Raw genomic sequence first — 20,484 nt, 5'->3', positions numbered from 1 at the left:
TTCGCAAGGTGCAGTAGGAAGGAAGAGACATTTCAGTAAGAGAGAAACATGGGCTTACAAGGAACTCTGAGCTAATGACACAGATTCAAATTCTAGAATATTAATAACAGGCTGCTAGAAACTCGTTAGTTGAAGATGAGAATTAAACCTGCAATAAACATCTGTCTACAACTGGAAATAAAAGATATACAGGGTGGAGAAAAATAGTGTCACAAAATTTTAACCCTGGATAGCTGATACCAGTAGGAATCGAAATTACTAATGTTGTGTAGGTCGACAACGCACCATTTTTAAACTACGGAAACTTGGTGCCATGCGCTCATATTGGACGTGGATTTGCCCTGTTGCCGTCCATCGGTTGATGGGCAGCGTTACGGCTGTCAGTTCACACATACAAACATCCCTCCATGATACGCACACGTGTCAAATAGGTCTCTCTGTTTGTCTCCACCAATCGGAGTGTATAGTGCCAAGTTTTCGTAGTTTAAAAATGGTGCGTTGTCGACCTACACAACACTAGTAATTTTGGTTCCTACTGTCATCAGCTACCCAGGGTTAAAATTTTGTGACACAATATTTCTTCACCCTGTACAAAGTAAAAAGTAAAGTAGAGAACAAGTATGGGGAAGGAAAGAGAAATCTGAACAAAAGTGTGAAACTAACAACTCAAAGCAAGGCAGAGTTCAGAGAGAGAGAGAGAGAGAGAGAGAGATCAGATGCAAATGAAATAAATAAAGACTATGGGATGAGAATGGAGAAGTGAAACCAGATGGAGATGAGAACACGCTCTTCAATACACACTTGGTTCTTATCATACACTTGAATTTGGAGACCAGTAACAAAATATATGTAAATGACCAAGTTAACTATGTAGACATATAACAAAGATTTTGATATGCTTGTACAGAAATGCATTGACAAAATTATGATATTCAGATGACTGCTCCCACAATTCAAAATGTGTACTACATGGCAGCTTAAGTTGCTTACACTGTGATAACTGTCCCTGTCAGCAGCTGCTGGAGGTGGAGGTGTTAGTGTCTCTAAGTCAAGATTCTCAGTCGCTTGAGTGCCTTCACCAGGATCACTGTCTACTGTGCGAGCAGATGCTGCCCTTGCAGCCAAAGCCAACAAGACAGCCAGCAACAACACCAAAGCACAGCATGGCACAGCTACTGCCCCTAGGGCTGGTCCACCTGAGAGGAAACAGCGGCGCCGTCCAGCGTATTCTCGTAGATTTACGGCACCCGAAATGCCGCACACTATGAGTGCAACACCCCATCCGACCAAGTAAAGGCCCAGCAATGGCTCTGGCACTGGTCCCTCTGACGGCAATCCATCATCGTCAGCTGCATTAACTGTGTCCGTTGTTTCTGGAGAGCGGGACAGACGCTTGTGGATGTGACTGAAAAATGTAAATAACTGATGTATGTCTAATTTATGTACATTAACACAGTTAATAAAGAACATCTGTCATGTAACAACACACAAATAATGACTGCATTTTTGTAGTGTACCATCCACTCACTAAGTCAATTATACCCACAGAATATTGTCTACAACCAATATTTACACCTTTGGTTTCTTTTTGATGTTTCAAATGGACTAATATAATTTGATTATTTCCTGCTCAAATTGAGAGAATGTTTTAGGATGTGACTGTTTGTCTCATCTCATTTCCCTCTTCTTTTGAAGTAATAAACAACTTTAGAACAGACACTGGATCTTAAACTTCGTGATTAGCATTTGTGAGAGGAGTATTGCCTGTCTTCTGGTTGGTCCCATCTGACTTCTATTGCAGGTTGCAAATGAAATTCTAATGGTATAGGAGCAGAACATACAGGCAATTTTACATGAATGGTTTCCATTGTGTGGAATACTTACATCTGAGTTACACTTTCTGTTTCTTTCTGATAAGTTTGATTTATTAGAGTGATTATCTATGAAATTACTCTAGTATCAATTTGTTAATGTTACATATCAAATCCTGTTGCTAATTTTCATTCAAAAGTAGTTCCTATGCTCTGGTAATCATAGCCCTGAAAGCTGTACGCTTGCTGACTAATGGATGGTATAAGCAGTTGTAGGTGGTAATGGTGGCAGTGATTTTCTCAGAAATGTGACAATAGATAAGAAGCTAGTCATCCTCATTACTTTCAGACCAACCCTTGTACAATATGGCCAAGGTTTTCATCCCTCAGTAGCTCACAGCACTGCATTTAACATGTATAAAACTAGTCTAACCACTTCAGTATCATCTGATATACAACTAGCAGAGGAATCGATACACTTTTAAAACTGAAGTATGCATAACTAGTAAAAATGCTAACGTGATTTCAGGCTTTCTCGGTGTATTTCAGCTATGAAATCTTCTTGCGTTACCAGCTGAGAGGTGTCGTCATCTTGTTGCAATGCTTCAATGGATTCTGTATCCATCATCTTCAGGCGAAGTGTCAAGATGCAGTCTGTCACATTCCTTTATATGAGGGTGGTTTGAAAAGTTCTCAGAATCACCATGAGAGGTCAGCACTAGTGTAATAAGTTGTTCACATGATATTCATTGGACAGTTGCCTGTAAACATGTGCCACGTCAGTGTTCTTGGAAGAGAGCTGTGGCGGTGACGTGGCTCTGTTGTTGTTCCCATGTAGTGATTTGTGAAGATGGAAAAGCTCGAGATTCGAGCAGAGATTAAGTACTTCATAAAAAAAGGAATGAAAGCAAAGGACATTCATGCTGATTTCCAAAATACACTGGAGGACTCTGCTCCTTCATATTCAACTGTTGCCAAGTGGACAAATGAATTTCAATTTGATCGGGGGAGCTTAGATGATGAACTGCGCAGTGGTCGGCCAAGATGTGTCACTACTCCAGAAATCATTGCAAAAGTGCACAAAATGGTCATGGAGGATTGCCAATTGAAAGTGTGTGAAATTGCTCAGGCTTGCCAGATGTAATCTGAAAGGGTATATTGCATTTTAAATGAAGAATTAGAAATGAAAAAAGTATCTGCTACTCTTGATGCATGAGAATGGACATTCTGCTACTCTTGATGCATGAGAATGGACATATCGGAACGTTTGGCCCATTTTAGAAGAAAAAAATGAGATTTTTTGCAGCAGTTTGTGACCACAGATGAAACTTGGGTGCATTACTATACCCCAGAGACAAAACAACAGTCAAAGCAGTGGAAACATGCTGATTCTTCACCACCATAGAAAGCAAAGACAATTCCTTCAGCAGGAAAGATCACGGCATCATTTTTTTGGATGTGAAAGGGATTCTGTTTCTTGATTATCTCCCCACTGGGCAAACAATTACTGGGGAATATATGCTAACCTCCTGGACAAATTATTGAAAAAAGGGGGGGGGGGGGGCAGGTTTAGCAAGGAAGAAAGTCATCTTCCATCAAGACAATGCACGCCCTCACACATGTGCCATCGCCATGGAAAAATTACACAAACTAAGGTATGAATTGTTGCCACACCCACCTTATTCACCTGATATGGCCTTGTCAGATTTCCACCTCTCCCCAGAACTGAAAATTTTTCTTGGTGGATGAAGATTCACTTCAAACAAAGAACTGATAGCCGGAGTTGACAACTATTTTGCAGGCATGGAGCAAACCCGTTTTTTGAGATGGGATCAAGGAACTGGAACATGCTGGACCAAGTGCATTAATCTACAAGGGGACTACATTGAAAAATAAAAAAAAGTTTCAGTGATGTAATTACTTCTTTTTCTATTCTGTTTCGAGAACTTTTCAAACCACCCTCATAGCTCCTGGACCACTGTCAGATTCTGCCCACCAGCCAATCACACAGCAATGGAATTGCATGGTGTGTTTGGAGCCACTGGTGAAGGGGGGCATACACACTGTGGCTCCAGTGCACGCATTGAGCCCTGGCCACAGTCCCCTTCAGATCAGAGCACTCCTGCCGAATCTTCCTAATTACAGGATTCCATGCTGAACTGAGAAGGCAACCACTGTCTCGAATAATTAATTTGTCTTATAAATGAATCTCTACCACCTCCTTGATCATCAAATCCCAAAATCTGTTAGTGTACATAACTGTTTCCTTAAATTCGAAGGTGTGTTCTTTGCCGATGCTGTGTTCTGTACGCAACATCAGTGAAAGACACATCTTCTAATTTTTGGAAATGAAGAAGTTATGTAACGCTGACAGATTTTGGGGTTTGGTGATCAAGGAGGCGGTAGAAATTTGTCCACACGAAAAATTAATTAATTGGGAGAGTGGTTATCATCTCAGTTCAGCATAGGATCCCGCAGCACTCCATTGTGAAGGAGACTGTGGCTGGGACTGGAATAAATAGACACCGAGACTCGACACCTGCACTGGAGCTGCAACATGTGTCCCATCCACCACCAGCAGTGCCGAGTGCACCACATGATTCCACTGGCGTGTGATTGGCCGGTAGGAGGAATCTGACAGCGGTCCAACGGCTATAAAGGAACACGCCAGACAGCATCTCGACACTATGCCTGAAGATGGTGGATAACGGAATCCATTGAAACGTTGCAACAGGATGATGACGCCACTCACTCGATAAAAGATTTCAAAGTAAAAATGCTGACACACCACTGCAATGTTTTAATTACTTTCTATGAACAATGTGCAAAAGGCACGACCTGGAGAAGGAAACCGGATGAAACTGCATCTCACAACATGGAGAAATTTCTCCAAAATCTTTTGCTTCAACATAATTTTCTCCATATCTCATGGTCTTACCAACTGTTATGACACATCGCCTCCCCCAGTTTGCTCTCTCCAACTCTGTGCTCTAATTACAGTCTCTCTTTACCACTAATTTGCCTATCAGTTTATGTAGAAATTGTTTCCTTGTATTACCAGTCAGACTTTTGTAATATCCTCATCACTCAAATTTATATTTGGTCTTTGCCACATTCCTTCAAACTGACACTGAAGATTTCTTTCTCAAAAATTATACCAAATACACTGATGTGCAGGGTTGCATCACCTCTATCTTTTTCATTTTCACTGCAACCCCCTCCCCCCCCCCCCCCCCTCTCTCTCTCTCCCCCTCACACACACACACACACACACACACACACACACACACACACACACACTTCCTTCATTTGCTTTTATTTTATGACTGAGGAGTCATATTTGCCCAAATGTATAAGCATCATCTACATAAAATTTATTCAGCAACTTCTTAAATCATTGCTTCTTTTATTAAATCTAATATTTTCAAGTCTACATCAGTGTACAACAAATATGCCTTCAACTGCTTCACTTTAGAACAGCCAACAAAATTTAAAATCATCTTTGTGTTAGAGTGACGTACATCAGCCTATTTCAACTACTAGCATAGCTGCTATTGAAACATTAGTGTATATAACAACATATTGGAGAAATCCTCTAAACTTACCTTATACTGACAGCCATCCACAGCAATGAGCACAGAGTAAGATAGTGTAGCAACAAGCCTACACTTTGACAGATTTTTATGTCTTCAGTTTGATAGATGCCTATGCTGTAGAGGAAAATAAATTTCATTTAATTCCATAGAATTCAACATTATAGTACTATAATATATTATATTTTTTAGCAACACAATGATAGAAAGTTTGTCTTGCAGAATGGGATAGTATATACGAAAGCAAAACCAAGTATCATTAACAAAAATGAGTGTAACAGCACAAATGAAGCTAGATGATACTTTTTAAAAAAGAGACTGTTCTTATCACTACACTAACAACAATAAGTCATGAGATGTTAGATCCTTCACTGAATTTGTATTTAATACGGAATACTCTATTATACAGTATATGCATAAACCCGTCATATGAATTTGGTGATTTAGATTGTATTTCGGATTGTCAGTTCTGTCGTTATTAGTCCCACAAATTAATTTCCGCCACAAAAATTCTGTCAGGTTTCATAAGGCTCTCACAAAAAAAACTCAGCCTTTATCATTCTCAGGCATTTAATAGAGGCTATTTACTGATTTGTGAAGTAACATTTCAGGATTAAAAGAAATGTAAAATGGGAATCTTCGTGCTAATCAACTGTATCTAGTATGTGAGGACATTCATCCCCCCCCCCCCCCCCCCTTTTCCTTTTGGAATGAAGCTTGCAGAAGGCTAAGATATTGATATGTCATCAGGGGCAGTGTGGTTGGGACCCACAAACGAAGATAAGTGAAGGTATAAGACTGACTTTGTTGAATGTTTTATTTTGGACTTTGTCTAATCATAAAAAGGAAACTATGAAAACTTGCAAACTGTATTTGCATTAACAAAACACACACACTATGTGATCAAAAGTATTTGGACACCTGGCACTTACAAGTTCATGGCTCCCTCCATTGGTAATGCTAGAATTCAATATGCTGTTGGCCCACCCTTAGCCTTGATGACAGCTTCCACTCTCATAGGCATATGTTCAATCAAGTGCTGGAAGGTTTCTTGGGGAAATGCAGCCCAGCGCTGCACTGAGAGGAGGTATTGATGTAGGGTGGTAAGGCCTGGCACGAAGTCAGTGATCCAAAACATCCCAAAGGTGTTCTATAGGATTCAGGTCAGGACTCTGTGCAGGCCAGTCCGTTACAGAGATGTTACTGTTGTGGAACCACTCTGCCGCACGCCGTGCATTATGAACAGGTGCTCGATCGTGTTGAAAGATGTAATCGCCATCACCGAATTGCTCTTCAATGGTGGGAAGCAAGAAGGTGCTTAAAACATCAATGTAGGTCTGTGCTGTGATAGTGCCATGCAAAACAACAAGGGGTGCAAGCCCCCTCCATGAAAAACACGACCACACCATAACACCTTCTCCTCCAAATTTTACTGTTGGCACTACACACACTGGCAGATGATATTCACTGAGCATCCACCATAACCATACCCTGCCATCGGATTGCCACATTGTGTACTGTGACTCGTCACTCCACACAAAGTTTTTCCATTGTTCAATCATCCAATTTTTATGCTCCTTACACCAAGCGAGGTAACATTTGGCATCTACCGGCGTGACATGTGGCTTGTGCAGTTTGGAATTCCTGTGTGATGGTCTGCATAGATGTCTGCCTATTACACATTACGACCTTCTTAAAATGTCGACAATCTCTGTCAATCAACACTTTTGTGCTGCACGTGTCCCTTCATGTTTCTACTTCACTATTACATCAGAAACAGTGGACCCAGGGATGTTTAGGAGTGTGGAAATCTCATGTACAGACGTATGGCACAAGTGGCACCCAATCATCTGACCAGGTTCAAAGTCCGTGAGTTCTGCAGAGCACCCAATTCTGCTCTCTCATGATGTCTAATGACTACTGAGGTCGCTGATATGGAGTACCTGGGAGTAGGTGGCAGCACAACGCATCTAATATGAAAAACGTATGTTTTGAGGGATGTCCGGATACTTTTGATCACATAGAGAGAGAGAGAGAGAGAGAGAGAGAGAGAGAGAGAGAGAGAGAGAGAGAGAGAGAGAGAGTGTGTGTGTGTGTGTGTGTGTGTGTGTGTGTGTGTGTGTGTGTGCGCGCGCACGTGCGTGCGTTCGTGCGTACATGAAATGTTTAGGATTATGAAGTGAAATTGCTGGCCAGTACTCCCCTTCAGGAAGTGAAATATCAGTGCTGCAGATAAACACACATAAAAATCCACAAGACTATGTCAGCTTTTGAAATTAATAGTACTTTCCTGAGGGAGGATAGGGGGATAAGGGGATAGTTTGGGGAAAGATAAAAAGGTAGGACAGGTCACTTAGACCCCAGGCTGAGGAGGACTCACCTGTTTTGAGAAAGAGAGGATACAAAGATGAAAGAGGACACAATATCAGAGAGAGTAGGAAGAGAAAGTGGTAAACACAGTGGCAGCTTCAATCCAAAGTGCTTGAAAATGGCCTATGGCTGAAACTGGCCAATTGCACGGATAATGAAAAGAATAGTGGTTACTTGGACCAGATTTTCATTCTCAAAATACGCTGAGGCTGTGACTCCTCCCACAAAAAAAATTACAAAAATAATAAAAACAGAGAAGTAAAAACGATATTTAAGAAAGAGAAGTGAATCATGCAATTAAAAACCAGGAAAAAGTTCTTCAGTCCACGGATGATGCCAACTAAGTGAGAAATAAAAATGGATGAAGAGAAAAAGAAATGAATGGTGCATTCAAGAACTATGCACTATTCACATTTCTTCCTCTTAATCTATTTTTACTTTTCACTTCATTATCATCTGTCAAAAGCTGTGCCAGTGCTTACCACTGTACACTAACCTCCTACTCTCTCTGAGACCCTCCTTCGCCTCTCTTTTCCATTTTGTCCTTCTTGTCCTCAAAACAGGTCGGGCCCCTCTCATTCTTAGGTCTAACTGACATGTCCTTCCGTCTTACCCTTCCCCAATCCATCCCACTCTCCTCCCAGCGGAAGGAATTATTACTTCTGGCAGTACTGATATCTTGCTGCATGAAAGTAAGTAATAGCCATCAAATCTGTCTCATAATTTTTAAAACTGCTAATTACTCTTTCAAATAACTAGCCCAAGACCTCAACACTTTGTCAGCATACTTTCTACTCTGCCTGTCTTCTATGTCTTATTCCATGCCCAATCCATTTTCTGCCTAGGTGGACCTCTGAGTATCTTTCAAGTAGGTTACATCAAGGCAGGCTGGTTTCATTACAGCTTCAAAAGCAGACAATGTGAGCAGGCAGGTTAGAATTTAATGTCCTGCTGATACCAGTAGAGACTGAACACTAACTTATATGGAAAACGACATGGATGGAAAATGAATGTGAGGTCACTATATCTACATCTATACTCCGCAAACCACTGTGAGGTGCATGGCAGATGGTACAACCCACTGTACCAGCTATTAGGGTTTCTTTCTGTTCCATTCAGATATAATACATGGGAAGAATGATTGTTTGAATGCCTCCGTGTGTGCAGTAATTATTCTAATTTCATCCTCATGATCCCTATGTGAGTGATACATAGAAGATAGTAGTATATTCCTAGAATCATCATTTAAAGCCTGTTCCTGAAACTTTGTTAATACACTTTTGCGGGATAGTTTATGTCTATCTTCAAAAGTTTTCCAGTTCAGTTCCTTCAGTTCACTCATTGATATTATAGTCATAGGATACTTTTTTTTGAAGTGAACAATTTTGGATTTCTGGACATTTATAAGCTCCCAATCTTTGTACCACTTTGAAATCTTATCAAGATCTGATTGAATATGTATGCAGCTTCCTTCAGATAGTACTCCATTATATATAACTGCATCATCTGCAAAACATTGCCTGTTACCTGAAGAAAAGTGATTGAATTCACTGGAAATGTTTATGGAAACAACAGAGAAGTTAGACTCCAGCTCCTCCAAAATGAAGGTCTAATAGCTCAAAGATTGCAGCACCATGCTACTTAACAACTAAATTGTTTCATTTGTAAGTGTTGTACCTTTTTATACTGAGCTATGACCCCAGGGTCTTCCTGGTAAACATGCCACTTACTATGTAGATGGCACTTGGCCACTATATTCCATTTACAATGGTGGAAGGCATCTAGTGTTTGGATACTGGTTGGAGGAACATCATAATTAATGTGTCTCATTTTTAGCTCAAAAAGTATTCAATGTTCATTCATTCACCTTCTGACACATTACTTCTACACCATGTCTATATTATCTTCCATCCTTTAGAAAGGTGAAGCATTTGAACCATTTTCAACACAGGGATGAATCAAGGTAATCACTCACCACACAGTGGTGCTGTTAAGCAACAGAAAAGCACATAAGTAGGAACTGGAAGATGGTAGTTCAGTTCATGGACTTTCATTCTTTTTCAGAATACAAAGACACATACACAGTTACATTTTCTCATTGATGTGGACCAAAGTCTATTTGCGACTCAATGCTTCCACTACTTGGGGAGAATCTTCATTAATTCCACTGTTTGAAATCATTTTCAGTATCCACATTCCTTGGTTTTTACTTCAGCAATGCCAATACAATATTTTAAATGTGTTGTTTCAGTATGCTGCTACATTTTTTTGCTACAAGACTTTCAATACACTGTTGTGCTACAGCATAACATGCCTTCTTTTCACGCACAAATACAAACAAGGCATTTAATTTCTCCGCCAGTTCAGCCACTTGACCACTCTAGGATTTAATGGACAGCTATTTTGTGCTTTCTTGGGTTCAATGCTCTTCACACAACACTGATTAAACAGTAGTTCTCAGCATTTCTTCTGTAATTCTTTCTATTATGATTACATACTAAGTGAGGTAAAAAAATCAAGTTCTGTAATTATTTGGTTTTACTTTTCTTCTGTTTTAAAATACAAAGAAAATGAAACATTTAATCTAGTCTTTGTTCATTTTCCCTGGTGCTGTTTTTTGGCCCAACTGCTGAAATCCTTGTGCTCTGATTCCCTTACTGAATTAGCATACTGCAGAAAACAAAGAAATGGAGGAGGTGTTGCTATTGTTGCTAAGAACTATGTCAAGTATGAAGCAACCGATGTACATGATTTTTGTTTAGACCAACATTTAGAAGCATGTGCCATTGAATTTTCTGTAAGTAATTAGATCCTCTTAATTGCAGCAATTAGGGAATCTTGACCTCTTTTTGAAGCAACTCAACTTACTTTTACTGCACCTATTTAAATGCAGAAGAAATACTGTAGTTCTTGGAGACTTCAGTATCAACTTCCTAACACAGAGTAGTGAGAAGAGACGCCTGGAAAATTTGATTTACACTTACAACATAGGCACAGTGGTCAATTTTCCAACCAGAGTAACTTCAAATTCAAGCACGCTAATTGACAACATATTTATAGACCAAGGGGAATCATTATTAAGAAAATATTAAATGGTCTTTCTGGTCATGGCGGTCACAAAGCTACAATTAATAATATTAACTTCTGGCAGAATAAAACTGAGCCCCAATGGAAGGTGTTCAGATCCATAAATGATGAATCGATTTAGGCCTTTAAATCATGTCTCCAAAATGCAAATTACAAATACATATATTCTGAAACAGAGGTCAATTCCAAACATAATCTGTTTTACAAAAGCAATTTTTGGAGTGACAAAGTAACTTTTAAGGCAAGTAGCATGGTGGACAGACCTGACTGTGTATACTGGGATTCTATGAATCTTCATGTGCCATTGGAGACAGAATTAAACTTCCTGGTTTGAGTGTTTGGGCAGGGATTTTCAGCAGTGGGTTCACTGGGCATTATTTTTTTTAACATACTGGCAATTCTGTAAGTTACCACCCCTCAAATAAGTGTTGTTACAACTGGAAAATTGTCCACTTCTTGAACACATGCAACTGGTTAAGAAAAAGTTGGATGGCAACAAGATGGAGCACACCCACATTATGGAGCTAATGTGAGAGACTTTTTAAATGAAAACTTTGATGAATGGATAGGCAGACCACGCTCTCCGTGTATCACACCCATGGATTTTTTCAATTTGGGGTACACTAAAAAATGGGGTTTGTTCCACCAAGATTCATGATGATGACGAGTTTAAGGGACAAATCCAATCAGAATTTGAAAAACTAAAGTTGTGGAAGATATGTGACAAAATTTGTAAATCGGTGTTTAAAAGATCCAATGTTTGCTTAGAACAGCATGGAAACCACTCTGAGCATCTTTTGTAAGCTCACTGAACTCTACATGTATTTTTGTGTTGACAATAAACTTTTATTTTCATTTGCTTAATATTATTGCACAAAACGCATTTTTTGACAACTGACTTATGGCCCACCATGTACACAGTATTTTGTTTTTTATTTCACCAGTATAATTTTATTTACAATCCACTGTTTTCAATGTCACATGATTGTGATGAGTAATTTTTTCTGTGGTAGAAATGAACAGCCTATCTGACTAGTCTCTTCCTGCCTCTGCTGAAGTTAGTCACACACCACTTACTTCAAACTATGCTCTAAACATGCCAATGTTCAAATTATGAACTCGCATCACAACTGTCTTTTTCTCTTACATGTAGCTGTGACACTTAGGTGTGAACTATGGTCAAGGCTCTTTTACTGGTGTTTTGAAATGGCTTGATAATACCCTCACTCACATACACTATGCCAGGTTTAGTATTTTCACAGATTATTAAGACTACGTAATTTCTCATATCTTCTTTATTTGCATGTGCATGCAGTACGCAATACTTCTTTCAATGACTTGCTTATTCAATACAACTCTTGCCAATACGTGGGTTGTGTATAATGGCATGTAAAACTTTTACATAGATGCTTTTGTGTAGCATTAGGGCTTTAAAATGTATGACAAGGATTACTTCTTGGATGTGCTATCAGACAATCAACAGTTTACGTTTCACCAATTAACTTTTGTGAAGAGGTCTGCTTTTTCTGACAAGTTAGGATAAATCTATTCATAGAGATTAATTTGCTATCTTGATTACAGCTCTTCACATTCTTACCTCACTGCATACATATTTGCTGTTTATGCTAGCAGACAGTACATGTAGTAACACTGTCCATGTTTACGTTGCACTTCACTTAGCGTAGACCGGGACTGTGTCCTAGGCATGCCCGATGTTAACTGACTGGGCACGGCCCGTGCTGCCTGAGTTGTTGTTGTTGTTGTTACGCCGGGAGAGGTCGCGTCCGAATTCTCGCGTGCCCTCTGGTGGACAGGACTCTACTTGCGGCAACTACCATCCATGACGGGCCGTGCCGATGTGCGCCTCCCGCAATCTTTCTGGTGGCTACTGCACTCCTCCTTCGGGGGGTGAAGCCACTGTGATCCATTGCGTCGGAAGGTGGAGCGTCGGGCAGTAGCGATGACCTCCACATCCATTGGAAGGCCGGAGTCGAGGGGATCTGCCAACCCTCGAGCCGGAACCTTCGAATACGGCTGGAAGTGACCCACACGAAGAGACCCCCGTCGTCCCACCACCGGAGCCTGGGACAGAACGGGCGACAAACTGTCGAACTCCGGATCCTGTTCCACCTCGGGAGGGGCAAGACCCGGTGGCGGGGATGATGGGGAAGGGACGAGCACAGGTGAACCAGCCTCCTGAGAAACCGGGCCTGCGAGGGGGGCCGGCTCTCGCTGGGGCATCTCGAATGATGGCGATGCCGGTGCTGGAGCTACTGGAGGCTGCAAAGGCTGAGAACCATCGCAGTGCGGCAGAGTCACAGCGGGGAGAGGCAGTAATGGTCCCTGAGAAACCAACAGGGGTGCCGCCAATGGGGAAGCCGGTGTCCGAGAGGTCGGAGGGTGGGTGTCCAAACGTGGACATAGCTGATTTTGGTGACGACGTACCACCCGGTCCCCCGCCTGCAAAGTATAGAGCCGGCGGCCATTTCGGTGCAGGACCACCGCCGGTATCCAACGTGGATTGCGACCAAACCCACGTGCCCAGACCGACATACCCACTGGAAAGCCAGGTATTCCGTTTTGCGAAGACTGGCGAGGACCAGGCCGGAGGAGGTGCAGCAGAGTCCTAGGTTGGCGCCCATGGAGGAGCTCTGCGGGGCTGCGTTCCTCCATTGGTGTGGTCCGGTATGCCGTCAGGAAAAATGTCAATGCCTCCTCCGCAGGAAATTCGTGCACATACTTTTTCATCTGCGTCTTAAATGTGCGCACCATGCACTCGACTTTCCCATTCGATTGTGGATGGAAGGGGGGAGAGCAAACGTGCCAAATACCGAAGCGCCTACAAAAATCCTGGAAGGTCTGCGAAATAAACTGCGGTCCATTGTCCGAGACCAGGGTGATTGGCAGACTTTCCACAGAAAAGATTTTTGCTAGTGCCTGGATTGCAACGTCTGAAGTGGTTGAGGAGCAGTGAACCTCATATGGGAATCGGGAATAAGCATCAATGACAATGAGCCACAAGCCATTGAGAAACGGGCCCGCAAAATCGATGTGAACACGTTCCCATGCTTGGGTTGCCAGCGGCCATGAAGAGAACTCTGCCCTGGGAAACGCCTGTTGGCTCGCACACTGGGAACAGGCGGCCACCAAGTGCTCAATTTCTCTGTCAATACCGGGCCAGTACACATGTCTGCGAGCCAAGGTTTTAGTACGGGAAACACCCCAGTGCCCCGCATGTAAGAACGTGAGGACCTCCCTTCGTGAACTTGTAGGAACAACCACGCGAGGAGCTGTATCATCGTTAGCCAGAAGGAGAACTCCTTCCAAGACCGAGAGGCGGTCTCGTAGAATAAAATAATTACGTCTTGAGGGCGGGATGACCACCCCTGCTGAATGAGGCGAACTACTTGCCGGAGAACCGGGTCAGCTGCCGTTTCCCTGGCGACTTGAGAACTAGTGATCGGGAAGCCATCAACCGCTTGGCGGGATGCTACATCCAAATGAAAACACATAATCTCCTCTCGATCGAACGTAGGATCCGGGCCCACCGGAAGACGGGAAAGAGCATCGGCGTTGGCATGCTGTCCGGTAGGGCGAAAATGAATGTCATAATGGTACTTAGAGAGGAACTAGGCCCAGCGCTGTAGTCTGTGGGTCGCCCTATCCGGAATCTGAGAGGCAGGGCCAAATAACGATATTAACGGCTTATGGTCAGTGATTAACTGAAACTTCGTGCCATACAAGAAAGGGTGAAACTTGGTAACAGTGTAGACAATGGCCAAAGCCTCTTTTTCCACTTGGGAGTAATGGGCCTGCGCGGGACTAAGAGTTTTAGAGGCAAACACCAGTGGTTGCTCGGAACCATCTGCGTTGCGATGGGCCAGGACCACCCCCACCCCATACTGCGAAGCATCTGTAGCCAGGACCAATGGCTTATGGGGGTCAAAGATAGCCAAACAAGGCGCCGACGTGAGGAGGCCCTTCAACGAGGTGAACGCTCGCTCGCATGCAGGTGACCAATCAAAAGGAACATCCTTGTGCAGACGGCAGTACAGGGGGGCAGGCTATGGTGGAAGCCCTGGGAATGAACCGGTGGTAATACGCTATCTTGCCTAAAAAAGCTTGTAACTCTTTCAGCGAAGTGGGCCGAGGAAGGTCGACGATACCTTGGACCAAACTTCCTAGTGGCTGGACGCCGTGCCGAGAGATGGTGTAGCCCACATACTCAATGGACGGTTGGAAGAAGTTTGACTTATGCAGGTTGCAACGCAAGCCCACAGACCTGAATTTAAGAAAGAGGGTGCGAAGGTTGTGCAAGTGTTCCTTCGTGCTGCGGCCTGTGACAATTATGTCATCCAGGTAATTAATACAATGTGGGATTGTCGACGTGTCGTGCTCAAAATAACACTGGAATATCGCCGGGGCACTGGATATTCTGAAGGCCAACCGCTGGTATTGGTAAAGGCCAAACGGGTTGTTGACGACCGCCAGCCGTTTGGAGTCCTCATCAAGTGGTATCTGATGATAAGCCTCCGAAAGATCGATTTTCGAAAAATATTGGCCTCCCGCCACGGCGGAGAACAATTCATCAGCACGAAGCAAAGGATAGGTGTACACCACCAATTGAGAATTAATGGTGGCCTTGAAATCGCCACAAAGACGTAATTTTCCCGAGGGCTTCCTTACAATAACGAGGGGCGAAGCCCACTCACTAGAAGAAATGGGAAGAACGACCCCTAGGGCTGTCAGCCAGTCTAGCTCTTCCTTTACCTGAGGGCGGAGAGCCAAGGGGATCTGCCTCGCGCATAGAGAACGCGGGCAAGCCGACGTCTTCAACGTTAAGTGAGCTTCAAAATCTGAAACACGCCCCAGGCCCTCCTCAAAGATATCTGGAAAGTCTGAGATCAAAGATTCCAATGATTGATAGGGAACGTCTTCGGAGACCAACTGTATGGTGTCAGCGATAGAAAAACCAAAAGCTTGAAAGGCATCCAGGCCAAAAAGGTTAGCGGAGCTCGCATCACAGCAACAATAAAAGTAATAGGCCGAGTGACTGATTTGTAAGTCGCGTCAGTAGTGAATTGACCCAGTAGTGGAATGAACTGTTTACCATAACCGCGTAGACACCGGTAAACTGGCGCCAATGGGGGCGATCCAAGGTCGGAATAAGTTTGTGCATTCAACAACGAAACTGCCGCGCCCGTATCTACTTGCAGTTGTAACCGGCGCGACCGAACCGACATCTCGATAAAGTGTTTGCGTGCCGATGCGTTGGGAGCCTGGCCCGATGAAACTTCCTGAATGTCAACGTCCATGTCCTCTGTACCTGCTTCCTTCGAGTCTTTTGAGGCTGAGCGGCAAACTTTAGCAATGTGACATTTTTTATTACATTTGCGACAAACGGCCCAACGCTCGGGGCACTCTGAGCGATCATGATGTATATAGCACGACGCAGAGGACGGCGGCCGGAATTCTGTTTACGCACCGTGTGGGAGCGGCCGTAACGGCCGGATTGTACCGCTCGCACGTCGTCCACCCCGGACACAGTGGACGCGGCCGCGCCGCCCTGAACCGCCGCGACATAGCACCACGCTTGAAGCTGTTGACCTGCGGTGTGAGAGACCTCATACGATTGAGTAATGGACAGGACTTCCTCAAGGGAAGGGTCTTCTAACTGCAGGGCCCGTTGCTGGACCTCCCTATCAGGGGCTGAACGAACAATGACGTCGCGTACCATAATGTGGGCATACGACTCTCGCTACTGCTCCGTGACAAAATGACACTTGCGACTAAGACCATGCAGGGTAGCGGCCCACGCCCGGTAAGACTGATGGGGGTGTTTCTTGCATTGATAGAACTCGACCCTAGCCGCCACAACATGCATGCTGTGGCAATAATATGAAGACAGCAATGAACACAATGCGTCAAAAGACAAGGACGAGGGTTCCTGCAACGGTGCTAGCTGCCGCAAAACTTGATACAGCGAGAGAGATATCCAAGACAAGAAGAGAGCACGACATACCTCCGCATCGGTAACATGAAACACCTGGAAATGTTGCCGAAGGCGATGTTCATATGCGTCCCAATCCTCCGCCGTCTCGTCATATGGGGAAAAGGGAGGAGGGAACGGTGCTGGAGCAGACGGCGTGGAGAGCAACGCCGGAAGCACTTGTTTCATGGTGGCCATGAGCTCCGTCTGCTGCTCAACCAAAATCCGCACTAAATCCTCCATGCTGTGGAGAAGCTGCAAAACCTGAACAACGACGCAACACGCGAAAGAACGACCCTACTCATCGCCAATTGTGTAGTGACACTGTTCACGTTTACGTCGCACTTCATTTAGCGTAGACCGGGACTGTGTCCTAGGCATGCCCGATGTTAACTGACTGGGCACAGCCCGTGCTGCCTGAGTTGTTGCTGTTGTTGTTGTTGTTACGCCGGCAGAGGTCGCATCCGAATTCTCGTGTGCCCTCTGGTGGACGGGACTCTACTTGCGGCAACTACCGTCCGTGACGCGCCATGCCGATGTGCGCCTCCCGCGATCTTTCTGGTGGCTACTGCAGTACATTCCATCTGGACATTCAATTAGCCTCCTGTATCTGACTGTGATTTACCATGGCAGATTGCATTGTTGTTTGGCAACAACAAGAAATATGTACACTAATGTTGTTTCTCTCTCAACTCGTGAGAAATTACATTCCCGATTTAAAATAATATACTTTACACTATGTCACACTTATTGACAATCTGCAGAATTAGCTGATCATGGTGCGAGAAACATTTATCAAGTACAAAGTATCACTTTTCAAGGTGTACTAGCTTAAATCAATGAGTTTTAATACAGTCTTATTAAGTGAAAGTATACAGAACAGTACTGAGAGAAAACATGAGTTTTTTGTATTATACTAATGAAGGAGTAATTCAGATACGTACCTGAACAGAAAGCAAAGAACAGCCATAGCTATCCATGTATTTACAAGGGAATGCTTGGATTTTTTTGACATCTGGATTGACTCATGGCAAACGATATAAGTCACAATTGTTGTCGTTAAGCAGATTACATTCACAAAGCTTCCAAAATATATTGTGGGATGTGAATATCGAAATTTGGCTCCTGGAAGTCTGGAAGAAGAGAAAGATATTACAAAGGTGTACTAAGATAATTCGACTTCGTCCTTATTTCATTTATACATGATGGACAGGAAAAACAATAACCTTTACACTTCCATACATGCAAGTATTTGTCCTTTAATCAGAAAGGAGTTAGCACCAAGTTCTCTGATTCTCCTCACAAGAAGATTTATCATTATTTTAAAATTAAGCTTCCAGTTTTATTGTAGCATACAACTTCACAAAGAAGGCAGGAGACAAATGTACAGACTGAATGACTATGGTTCACAAAATTATCACTTAAGCACAATCCAGTGGAATAGCTGAAGGCACGGATAAATTCTTGGCAACATCTATGAGTACCTGTGTACCGCCATAATTATCAGTTCCTAAAATTAGTAGTGGCATGTTCAGTATATATGTGGAACAGCTTAAGTGATTTAGGTGACTCTTGAATTCATGTAAGTTTTAAACAGAGTGCATTCTACTATACACTAATCAGCATGATCATTTGAAACCAGGGAGCATCTACTTTATACAAGCTTCAATACCATGAGAAGGAAAGTTGCTACTCACCATATAGCGGAGACGCTGAGTTGCAGATACGCACAACAAAAAACCTTTCACAATTAAAGCTTTCGGCCATTGGCCTTCGTCAACAATACACCACACACACACACACACACACACACACACACACACAACTCACGAACATGCAGCTCAGCGGACCAATAAAGCAGTCTGACAATACAAGTGAGTCACATTGAGAGTTAATTGACAAACATTGTAAAAGTCTCAAGAAGATGAATAGAATCCTTCAACATTAGACATACTAGCAACATTGTGAAAACAACAAATATACACAATTTTTAATAATTATTTCATTTGTATTATTGAACAACCAACTTATATCATAGATGCACATGTCAAGGCCCCATGTCACCTCACTGAATGTAGCAGGTTTGACTTTATGGAGGAAAGAACAAATATTCATCTAGATGGAATGGCACGTCCTGTGCAATTATTAAAGCTTTCTTAAAAACAATCTCAAGACCTATCATCTATCTGACTAATCGCAGCATCAGAGACAACATTTGTCCAAATATTTTGAAGATGAGTGTTTTGAAACAAGTGCTTAAGAAGGGAAGCACACAAGATGTCTCCAACTACAGGCCAATATCATTTATTCTCACCTTTAGTAACAATATTAGGAAAAGGACAGATGACTACTCACCTTAAAGATGACCCATTGAGTTGCAAACAAGTACAACGAAAAGACCATTATAAATTATAGCTTTTCGCCAAAGCCTTCTTTAGCAAAGAAAATACACACACATTCGCACAAGGAAGCACACCTCACCCACACATTACCACTGCCACCAGCTGTTCCAAACTTTAGCAAGACATTCAAAAGTCCCAGCTTCAGGCCTTCTTCACAAAATGCAAAACCAGTGTTTGAAAAGAAAAGTAAGGAAGGTGTTACCAACAATAGACTGATATAATTAACTGCCATGAGTATTGAGATAACCAGAAGTATTATCCTGTCCGAGTTTAGTGTAGTCTTCACAAAATAAAAACTGCTTAGGGGTTCTCAGAATGGCTTTAGAAAAGAGCTAAGTAGCACAACTACAGCAATCACACAGTTCTCCCATGACCAGTATTGTCTGTTGGACCAGAGGATGCAGACTGCCGGTACATTTTTAGGCCTTGCATAAGCTTTCAACTCAGTAAATCATATGAAACTTCTAAAAAAACTGTAGTAATGTTGTATCAAGTATCCATCCAAGCATCTTCTACCCATATATCTGTTGAATCATAAGTAATGCACTGAACTGACATATAAACTAGATGATAAGACTGTAAACTTTCAATGCACCAATGATACAGTAATACAAGGTGTACCTTAGGGAACAATCCTTGGTCCCTTTCTCTCTCTCATATACATTAATGACATTGCACAACCCATGAACTACCATATAATAAGCTAAGCTGATGACACTTCAGTCTTCTTCTTTGGAAGAGAGTATAAGGAGCTAGTATCTTTCATTACTAGTGATGTAACAGAATTAACTAAATACATCTATGATCAGAACCTCAAGATGAATATCACCGAACCTCAGTTACTGGTATTTAAAATACGCACTTCTCACCACATCCATGTAAATAACGAATGTAACTTCTCAGGAACACAACTGGCACTTGTAAATTACTGGGTGTGTACACTAATAAAAATCTGTGATAATTTTCTATTTTGAAAAGTCAGTAGCACCTTATATCTTCTTAGCCAATTCATAAAGATAGTTCCTAGCAAAATATTAAAAATGTGTACTACGGAATGATTTATCCTTTTATTTTCTACGAGATTGAATTAAGTGGCTGTGCAGTTGAGGTTCACCTAAAAAATGTATTGCTGTTACAGAAAAGGGGTATAAGACTTATGCAAGTGATAGGCCTTACAGAATCACGCAGTGAAATGTTTGTACACCAAAAATACTTAACAATATATTATGTAT

General features: G+C 42.5%; 1 protein-coding gene across 3 annotated transcripts in view; it reads right to left on the bottom strand.

The window, feature by feature from the left end:
* LOC124796455 (adhesion G protein-coupled receptor A3) overlaps positions 1-20,484 on the bottom strand; it is a 197,044-nt gene that overhangs the window by 18,618 nt on the left and 157,942 nt on the right. For all 3 annotated transcript variants that reach the window (XM_047260676.1, XM_047260677.1, XM_047260678.1), the window contains 3 exons: positions 17,795-17,983; positions 5,417-5,521; positions 991-1,405 (listed from right to left, as the gene is read on the bottom strand). In XM_047260676.1, the coding sequence (XP_047116632.1) occupies positions 991-1,405; positions 5,417-5,521; positions 17,795-17,983 (709 nt within the window). The remainder of the gene's footprint in view (positions 1-990; positions 1,406-5,416; positions 5,522-17,794; positions 17,984-20,484) is intronic.

The sequence above is a fragment of the Schistocerca piceifrons genome, chromosome 4, assembly GCF_021461385.2.
Source record: "Schistocerca piceifrons isolate TAMUIC-IGC-003096 chromosome 4, iqSchPice1.1, whole genome shotgun sequence".
NCBI classification, from domain to species: domain Eukaryota; kingdom Metazoa; phylum Arthropoda; class Insecta; order Orthoptera; family Acrididae; genus Schistocerca; species Schistocerca piceifrons.
This window is presented reverse-complemented; position numbering and strand designations above follow the sequence as displayed.